This window comes from Pollachius pollachius (assembly GCF_949987615.1).
Source record: "Pollachius pollachius genome assembly, chromosome: 15".
Taxonomy (NCBI): Eukaryota; Metazoa; Chordata; class Actinopteri; order Gadiformes; family Gadidae; genus Pollachius; species Pollachius pollachius.
The window spans coordinates 895,145-905,560 of record NC_136948.1 but is presented as its reverse complement, the minus strand read 5'-3'; the positions used below and the strand labels follow the sequence as shown (position 1 = coordinate 905,560).

The window sequence follows — 10,416 nt, the reverse complement described above, 5'->3', positions numbered from 1 at the left end:
CAGGACGACTGAGAAGCATGTCCACTCTCCTCCTCCCGCGGACCGGCTCTCTCCAGCCAGGGGCAGGCGGAGCAGATATCTCACTGTCCACCTAGAACAGCTAACACAGCATTTAATTGAGATTTATGGTCCCCGAATAAAGAAAATGTGTGGAGTAATAAATAAATACAAAGTTATGGAGAAGAGAAAAACGTGTGATGATAAAGAACCATCCTCTCCAACCCCAGAACATTAAGAAAGTCAGAAAGTTAAGACAATGTTCAAGATGAACATCAACGTTTTATTTAATAGACCTATACATATATGACTATATATAAATATTTTTTTTATATATATATATATATGTGCGTGTGTATATATATGTAATAATAATTACATTTAGGCGTGTATGTATATATATATATATATATATATATATATATATATATATATATATATATATATATATATATATATAATAATTACATTTAGGCGTATTTGATGTGTTAGAAATGCTCAAAAAGAAAAAGGGAATGGACGTTTTATCTTGGAAGTATTTCTTGCCACATCCTCGTGCTGTGAGGGCCCACATACTTGAAATTCTCCAACCTTCAGGTCTTATTAATACGCCTTTACAATAACCCACGGTCATAAATGCATTAGCTAAACCAACTCGAGACATGGCTCGCTAATTGCTCACTTTGTATGCAAATATTAGACACGTTTTTTTTCCTCCGTGGATAGAGTGGAGAAGGGTGGTGGTTGGGGTGGGTGGGGGTGGGGGGGTATATGGGATGGGCCTCGTTTTCACTTGCCACCCAAGACGTGATTCACCCTGAACAATTACCATTATCTCTTCCCCCCAGTTTGACGATACGAGACGAATCTGTAATGATGACGAGTGTTTCCTTCGGTCATTGTTGAGGAGCTGCTGCTTGTTATCCCCGGGACCGCCACACCTACCGCCATTGGGTGACAGCACTCGAGCCTTTCAGGTGCTTAGCGTACCCCCCCTGAGGAGAGAAGCGACCCCGTGTTTGCCTCCTGAAGTGCTGTTTATATAAACACTGAGCCTCCGCGCACACATCGCCACTCTGCGTTAGGGTGTTGTGACAGCGACCGTTCGACCCTCCAACTCCAACTTCTCAAGTGGAGAGGATCCGCAAGTAGTGTTTACCCCCACGGTTGTTTCCCGTTGTTTGAGAAGAATATTTCTGAATTTGGGAAAGGTTTTACGCACACGTTTTCGATTCTTCCGGACGCAATGGCCAACGTGCCAACGAAATTGAGTTTTTCCGTCCGGAGCATTCTGGATCTTCCCGAGCCGGAGGCCGAGGCGGCACCAGTCCTCTCGCGCCCCAGCTCGCACTATTCCTCCTGGATGGACTACGGCGGGAGTCCTTATATGTGTAAGTACTCGCTATTTTGTGTTTATTCTGATGTGATGATTGACTCATGTTCCAATATGCGTTTTTAACTCTATTTAAAGACTAACCCTTTAACGTCCATTTGTTTGTTATCAGCTTCGGACGAAGGCGGCCTTGAAGCGTCCCCCGATTCCACCAAACCCGAGGACTCCGCCGCGGACTCGGAGTCCGACCAGACCTCAGACGCCAACAGCAAGAAGAAGAAGCGCCGCGTGCTCTTCTCCAAGGCCCAGACCTTCGAGCTCGAGAGACGGTTCCGCCAGCAGCGGTACCTGTCGGCCCCGGAGCGCGAGCATCTAGCGCACCTGCTCGGCCTGACGCCGACGCAGGTGAAGATCTGGTTCCAGAACCACCGCTACAAGATGAAGAGAGGACGCGCCGAGGCCTCGCAGGAAATGGCCCAATCCCAAATGCTGCGCAGAGTCGTCGTGCCGATTCTGGTTCGGGACGGAAAGCCTTTTCAGAACTCCTTATTTGACGCGGATCGGGACGGTTGCATGGCGCCCGGTGCTTCTCACGCACCTTCCTTCTCCATGGCGTCCTATCCGTCCTTCCAGCACGCGTCAACGGTCGCCCTCGCGCCCAGATACCAGCACTTTCCCAGCCCAGTCGCATCCAGACATGCGTTCGTGTGGAGAGACCTTTGGAACAATTCAGTTCACTTCGGTGCCTTTAAGTAATGAAGGCCTCGTGCGGCCGCAAAAGCTCATTTAGAACTGCATCAAATGCAACTGCATCTGAACGTCTGCTTTTGAGACATTTACAGCCACTTAAAAATTTGTAGATTTTCAATAGAAGAAAAACATTTTGCACATTTTATTTTGTTACAAATGACTGTGACTATTTTGATACTCTAAATGTTGATATTTTCTCATCTGGGTTCACTATTTGGCCCTATATATTTTTTTTGTTTATTCGTTGTTGTCGTTGAATTCCATATTTGTATAATAATGTTAAATGGACAACAGTAGGCCGTAGATATGTAGCAGCAATATAAAAGTATTAACCTAAATGTTTGAATGAAAATATATAATTTGTTGCATTGAAGTAGCCTTTCATTAAAGGCCAGAATTGTTTAAATCGTTTGTATTTCTTCCATTTATTATATCAGACGAATGTCGTTTCGAGGCCATTAAGTCCAAACATTCGACCAACTATTACATAACTCGACACCTCACGTTGAAATAAGTTTCCACACTCTTCAGCAACCTGAGTGGTGGTCCAACTAAAGCATACAGGCCTCAACCAAGCCGAGATGATGGTTTTGTAATGTTAAACTAAATCCAGGGGCTAAAAGCTGAGCAAACACTGTGTCTAAAAGGACTAGATGGTGTTATCATGAGAATACACAGTCACCACGGCGGCCTCAGTGGACGGCCCTTTGTGGTGCGCGGTTCCAGGGGCTGCTTTTCACTTGGACCAAATACGCGTTTTGTTAGTCGCCAAATGAGTTCCAATTAGTTAAATTCGTGCCATTCGTCTTGCGTAGTAAAAGTATAATATTTCGTATTTGATGTTATCGCAAGCCCAGGCCACAAATTCCACATATAACCTACAGCCCACTCTAAATCATTTAAACCTATCCCACCTCAATTTTGCTTTGATGGTCTCTGTTATGCAAGTATGCTATAGCACAGAACTTTTTGCATAATGGATCATTTAATAATTACAAAATAAGATGCTTCCGAGGATACAACACACATATTTCAATCGAAAGTATAGAAGATTCTTCGGACGTTTTGTTGAAACGGTGTTTAAACACCGTATAATGGGTGCCGCATGTTTCATGCTTGTCATACTAAAATGTGCAATGGATGAAATGGGGGGAAATACAAGAGAGGGGCGTCTCGTTTCACGACCTCCATAATGTTGTTTGCTCGTCCTGTGACCCTGTGGTCGTCGTCACTGTCACCTGGCCCTTTGTCCGCCCGCCCGGGCCACCTTGCATCACATATGGAGGGACTGGCCGAACCCCTCAGCGCGATGCGTCTCCCCTTAAACACCCTTTTTGTCTCTTTTTGTCTCTGTGTCCCTCCGTGAATGGACCATTGTCCGGCACCCAAAAGGGGACCTAGACAAAATCTTTAGTGTTTCAGTTCTCGTGATGTTTAATCAGTCTCCGCGACAAATTTATGAGGTTTAACTACACAATGGTGTTTTAGAGCGCCGTGGGTTTTAGGGGTGACAAAGACCGGCTTTTAGAGGTTGCCATTGGTTTTGGGGGTTGGCCAGAAGAATGATCTGTAAAGCAGGGATAGGTATTAGGACTGCGCATCCTACAGCTTCACTTGTTGGCCTACATCAGGCCTCGATTCGAGAGTGTAATCCGTTCACTGTAGAATAGGTCCCTATCGTGTCCAATGCGCTACAATCAGATCTACTTATGGGCGTTTTCACGTGTTTATTATTATATTTGCAGAATACATTTTTGTTTAGATGTTCTTAATTATAGAGAACACATCGATTCTTTCGATCGTTTGTTACCGAATTAGCACCACTGGCTTATGGAACTCAACGGTGCTTCATTGAGACACGTTTTCACTGCAAATTGTTTCAGTTGCAACAATTGCATACAAGTGTTAGTTCGTTTAGCAATTCGGTGAGCTGATTAACTCAGGAGCAGCCTATCGAACATGGCTGCTAGTTTATATTTCCACCAGATGGCAGCATAACACATGGTATGGCCTTGAAGGGCCGCAAACTCCAAAGCACGACGTAAACCCCACTTGTTGTAGGCGTGTGGTGATGAGATGGCCGCTAGAGGTCGGGCTTTACCTACGGACCGCAGGTTGGTGGTTTTGGGTTGGTTCTAAAATCACGGCTGACCTCGTATGAGCTGACGGCTCGGCTCGGCCAGAACCGGGGGGCGGCCATGGATGCTGACGCGGTGTGACGTCTTAGCCCTCTGCGGGCTAGAACCACTGGCCGTCGGTAAAACGCGTGCGGTAAGTCGTATTTGCTCGAAAAGGTGTGGACCAGGTGTGGCTCTGCAAATACCCCCACAATATTTTCTTCGCCTCCACTTTGATCTCCTCTCCTATGGTGGGAGAGGAAAATAACCTGCTATTCAAACATGTTGACTTATATCGAAAGGCCTCACTGTAGATAGTGGCTTTTGTTTGATGGAGCCCATACACGCTAAACAAATTTGGACTGCTATTTCCTTAACGTTATAATAAGTCGAATAATGTTGTTTTAAGCTATTAGTTACCAACTAACTGAAATATATTACATACATTGTCTTTGGATGTTTCATAATTATATCATGTGTAATCTCGGATTTTAAGTCTCCTCTACAATGTCGGTATTCTTTCCTTTAGATAGATTTCCCAGAAGTCGAGCTCGACAATTGAAGAATCCAACACAAAGAAGAAAATCCACTGAACCTCGAACCCCCGTCGAGTCCTTGGCCTTTCTCAGTGGCCTGCTTGTGGCCTGCCCTCTCGGTAGTGCTGAGGGTCGCTTGCTCACGTTTCACATCGTCTGAAAGGTGGCTAAAAGTTACCAACCTACCCCCTTAGTGTGGACCCAAACGGAGGCGGCGGCGTTTTAATGGACTTGCACTCGGTAATAATAAGATAAACGAAATGAATAATACTTAATATATGGAGGGGGGGGGGGGGTTATTGCATGCTATCTCTAAGCTAAAACAACACAGAGGTTCGGTATACGGTCCTCATTATCTCAACGAATTAGCTCCGACGTTCGAACTTATTAACACTAATTATCCATATTAAAGGAGTTCCAGTTCAAGTGTACTGGGTTAGATAATCAAGAACTCAATTTCATATTCCACGATGGAGAACGACATGCATAACCTAATTGCACGGAAATAAATATAGCCTACTTTGCATATCAGGTCAAGTTCAGAGCTGTCGAAGGGCCTCGGGGGCCCGCGTGCTCAGATGGGATGTAGAGTTAAATGGTATTTGCATGCAATCTGGAGCCAAAAACACCAACATAAATCGAATGTCACTTTCACATTTGGATAATACATGCATGCCTTTCCATTCCAGACCAGATAAGACTTCGAACATCTAACGTGCATAATGGTGACATCGTGTATTGACACTAATCTAATAGTCTAATAATCGATTTATACAAACCAGGCTCTGTATGACGGTAAATAGATACACACGGGAAGGTGTGTACAATTCCTTAATCATTCTGCTGTGCGTAGTGATGAAAATGTCCTGCACATTGCTTGTAAACGATCAGTTGGCCCTAAAGACAGGCTACCTATAAAACTCTGAGTGTAAAATCAAATTTATAGCAGGATGTTGAAGGCTTTCATTATACAAAATATTGAATTATGAGACAGTTGTAAATGCTGGTCGGTTCAGCCAAAGAAAGGCAGTGAGATGAGGTTATTTCACAGATCAGTCCACCAGAAGACGCCGTGTTTCTGTGGTTCCTGGACTGGCCGATGTTTCCTGGAGACCGACGGACTCGGATTTCGGACGCACTGCTGATTTCCTCCGCCTTGGGTTAGCGACGTAATCGTGTCAAATTAATCTTACATTTCAACACTAATTTAGACACATTTCTATTGCATTTTTATACACGCGCGGATTCAAATGTTGTTCACGTCGCCCTTGAAGGTTGGAATATTTTTGTTTTCCATATTATTATAATATTAAGTTGGCCTACAATAAAACAAAATATAACAAAAAATACATAATTTATTTTAATAACTGTGGTTGTTGATATTTATAATTAATATTATTATTGTAATTTGCCTTGACTATTATTGGAATGTTTTTAGTACTATACTATTATATACGCACCTATAAATAGTGTATTGACACACATTTACAAAGTCATTACTTGTTTTTATTTCTGTTAGTATTGTTAGTGATAACTTAATTACTTTTTTCAATCGTTTCTATATGAATCAACATATTGTTGATTCCTGTTCATTTCTCTCTCTTTCTAGATTTTCCGCAGTCCACATTAGGCTGTGATAATGTTTCTCTACTGAACGCCCTTAACCAAGTCAAAGCGAACGTCATTTTCTTTGCCGTAGCATTCTCAACTTTCAAAATGAAACGATTATGAAATAAGAAACTGCTTTTCTCTGAGCCGATTGTATAGTCCAAGCGATGGATATTTCCAATAAAACGTTGCTTGACTTAAACTATTATTGCTTCTTTAGCATTAAGGCAAGAAGCAATCGACGGCTACCTGGCGTGAGTCTGCGGAAGGAGAGCACTTGAACGCCGTTAACTTCACCTGAGGGTCTCTTCTCTCCACGATTATATTTTATTTTGAATGGATCCCCGAGTGTGCGTCTGGATTTGGGTACATGCTGCGCGCGTCCAATGATATCAAAGAAAAAAAAGGGGTTAATCATTTACGCAGGCACTTAACACGCGGATGTGTATTTATTTACTTATCAGTCAATTTCCCTCCCCGCAAGTGCACTTTTGCAAGTCTAAGTACGATAAGGCATAACACAAACAATCCTTGCAATCACTGGAGGCCTCTCGTGGCCATTAAAAGTCAGTGGTTCAACTGCGGCTTGTTCAGACGCGGAGTGGTTCTCCAACCCTCAAGTCCATATAGACCCTCCTTTCATCAAGAGGCCCTCGTAAACATCACGAGAGTTAATAAAGTGTATTGTGGTCACTGCGATCCCAAGGTGCAGTTTGGTGTTTAACTGTGACAGCAACTAAAAGTCCGAGGAGAAAGTGTGCTTGTTTACCAGCCCGACCGTCACAATTCTTCCACTACGATAACTTGAGCAGTTATGATTATACACAATGTGTCCTCGAGTTATGGAGAGTAGGAGGGGGCGCGCATGTCGTGCCAACGCGTAGCGAGTGAAATTACGCTTTGGGAAGGAGAGTCGGTTCTGCTTTGTGTTGTTACCGATGCCCCGCCTCTGATGGGAGCCTTAAACCTGGCACCCAGCTAAAACAAACGAAAGCCAGTACCGAGCTCCCACTCAACCCAATTAAGGTGGACTCCAGTGCGCTCCAGTACGTCTTCATCTAGCCGGATCGACGTTGAGACAACAGGAACCAGAGGGGCTTTGGCCAAAAAAAAGAAGGAGAGATTGCGCTTGCCTTCTGATTTCTCCCCTCTCCAGCCCCAGAAGAACAATGTCGATGAGCCCTAAGCATACGACTCCTTTTTCTGTTTCCGATATCTTGAGTCCCCTTGAGGAGAGCTATAAGAAAGTAAGTATGGAGAACAACAACTTGGGGGCGCCGCTCACTTCGTACCGGCAGCCTCAGGTCTCTCAGGCGGCCATGCAGCAGCACCACATGGGCCACAACGGGAGTGTGTCCGCATACCACATGACCGCCGCGGGGGTCTCCCAGCTCTCGCACTCGGCCATGGGCGGCTATTGTAACGGCAACCTGGGCAACATGAGCGACCTGCAGTCGTACCAGGACGGCATGCGGAGCGGCGCCACGGCCACCGGCTGGTACGGGGCCAACCCCGACCCGCGCTTCTCCACCAGTGAGTATAAGCTACCGCCGACGTTTGGTCCCGTGCGTCAGGGGCAGCAGGTGAGCCGTTTGAGTCTAGTGGTGGAGGGAAGGCTCACCGTGTACCACCGTCGGGGACAGTGTTTATTGGTAGGCATTCATACGTGTGAATTTTTTTTTATTTTGTTTATCTATAAAGAATTAGTGATGCCGTCTTCATCAAGGCGACCCACCTGCTTAATTCCCCCGTTCACTGCCCACCTACTTGAAACCACTTGACATGCTGCAAGTTTCTGACGAGTTTTCCCTTCTACCTTTTATTTCTCCTTTCTGAATGTTCAATCGACCAATGACCTATCCCTAATTTAAATGTCAGAATACTACTCCCTTGACCAGCCTTACTTCCGGATTTACTGCCTTAAGCGTTCACCTCCATGGCGCGTCCATGCGCTTAAAGATAAAACATTTTAAAAAAACCGAACAAAATAGACCATTTGTGTGTTATTTTCTTTGATCGGTCCGACAGTTTGTGATGTTTCACTTTTTTCCAGTTTCCCGCTTCATGGGCTCCTCCTCGGGCATGAACATGGGCAGCATGGGGAGCCTGAGCTCCCTGGCGGACGTCGGGAAGGGCCTGGGTCCGCTGTCGAGCACCCCGCGGCGGAAGAGACGCGTGCTGTTCTCGCAGGCGCAGGTGTATGAGCTGGAGCGGCGCTTCAAACAGCAGAAGTACCTGTCGGCGCCGGAGCGGGAGCACCTGGCCAGCATGATCCACCTCACGCCGACCCAGGTGAAAATATGGTTCCAAAATCACCGGTACAAGATGAAGCGCCAAGCCAAGGACAAAGTGTCGCAGCAGCAGATGCAGCAGGAGAACGGCTCGTGCCAGCAGCAGCAGCAGTCCCCGCGGCGCGTGGCCGTGCCGGTGTTGGTGAAGGACGGCAAGCCGTGTCAAGGTAGCGGTCACCCCCCCACGGCCTCCGGACAGAGCCACCACCAGCAGGGCTCCAACATCATGATCATGTCCAACAACAGCGGGGGGCTCGGGCCGCACCAGGGCCAGCAGGGGGGCAGCACGGACCACTCGCCCGACCTCGTGCAACACAGTCCGCCCCCCCTGCAGAGCCAGGTGGCCGGCCTGTCTCACCTCAACCCCTCGGGAGGGGACTACGGGACCGCTTTGCAGTGTTCCGCCCTGCTTTACGGCAGGACGTGGTGATGAGACTGCATCACTGTCCAACAAGCCTGTTGAAAAACGACTTAGAGGCAAGACTCGACACATTAACTGTACATTTATATAACGGCGGCCGAGTGAGTGGGGCTGGCTGGTGGTGTCTAATGGCGTTCCACGTTTGAAGAGACCGAGACTGTTGTGAAGTATAGGCCGACCAGGAAGGGCCGACGAAAACACAGCACCAACTTTTGATTACTAACCGCGGACGTGTGAATCCACTTTTGGGAATTATTTATCTAACTTATGCTGAAAAAAACGAAGACTCGGCTCCAATAGACCGTAGCTGCTCTGGTTTGGTGAAACCTCCAGGAACACTTACACGGGCCTGGTAGCCTATGGTGCTACAGCACCTATCACCCCCCCCCCCCCTACACACAGGGTGGCTGTTTATAATAGACTTTAATGTAATCCGTAGATCTGTATAATTCTGTAAAAGGTTTCGATAGGATATATAGTTTTAGCTATCTGTTGTATAAAGTTTTTGACGCTATTGCAAATTTGTTGTCGTTCCATTGGTATTTGTACGTTTAATTTCTATGTAACTTATATAGACATTTGACTTAATACAAACAGTGCTATTAATAAATTATGGAAACAAAATTCAGTTAACTTTTTGTCTATTTTGGCCAGAAATGGTTGAATTAGCCTCGTGTCAGGGGAAAACATTATTATTATTATCATTATTATAATCCAACATTAATAACAACAACAACAACAACAACAATAGGCCTAATAGTAATAATAATAATAATAATAATAATAATAATAATAATAATAATAATAGTGATGATAATAATAATATAATTTAATGTTGGTTGACATATTATTGCTATTATTATTATTGGTTGTATTTTTAATAGTATTTATGAAGGTTTATGAATCAATAATAACACCAACAATCTAAGAGGCTTCTTCTATAACTAATATTATTTGTGTTATTTCAAATGTTATGATTATGAATATTATTATTACTATTCTTAGGACTATTATTATTATTATTACAATTAGAAAATATCAGAAACATTTCGATTTAGCGGTTACTGTGTGAAATATTTCAGATTTCGTCATGGTGTAATAGTGTTGTACGACTAGGATTAGGGCAGACTTGGTATAATTTGGTTTATGAATCACGGTGCAGGGCACGCTCTGCCCCTCAGCCAGCCGGAGGGGAGCGTGGTCCTTTGGCGGGGTCGAGCCGAGGGTCGGAGCTCGTGCTCCAGTAGAGAGGCGCGGTGCCGGCGGCCATCAAACAGAACACCGCCGTTCAAAGCTTATCGATGCAGATCCTTAGTCAAACACAACACGCTATTCCTTTCAAATAACTCGCGAGACAAATGCA

General features: G+C 45.0%; 2 protein-coding genes across 2 annotated transcripts; both read left to right on the top strand.

Annotated features, from left to right (window-relative positions):
* Positions 1 to 1,243: 1,243 nt before the first annotated feature.
* Positions 1,244 to 2,086, top strand: nkx2.9 (NK2 transcription factor related, locus 9; the record flags this gene model as incomplete). Its single annotated transcript, XM_079753044.1, has 2 exons — positions 1,244 to 1,388; positions 1,503 to 2,086. The coding sequence occupies 2 exons, from the start codon at positions 1,244 to 1,246 to the stop codon at positions 2,084 to 2,086; spliced, it is 729 nt and encodes a 242-aa protein (XP_079609170.1).
* Positions 2,087 to 7,510: 5,424 nt separating this feature from the next.
* nkx2.1 (NK2 homeobox 1) lies at positions 7,511 to 9,062 on the top strand (the record flags this gene model as incomplete). The annotated part of the gene is made up of 2 exons (XM_079753023.1): positions 7,511 to 7,874; positions 8,395 to 9,062. The coding sequence occupies 2 exons, from the start codon at positions 7,511 to 7,513 to the stop codon at positions 9,060 to 9,062; spliced, it is 1,032 nt and encodes a 343-aa protein (XP_079609149.1).
* Between the last annotated feature and the right edge of the window lie 1,354 nt (positions 9,063 to 10,416).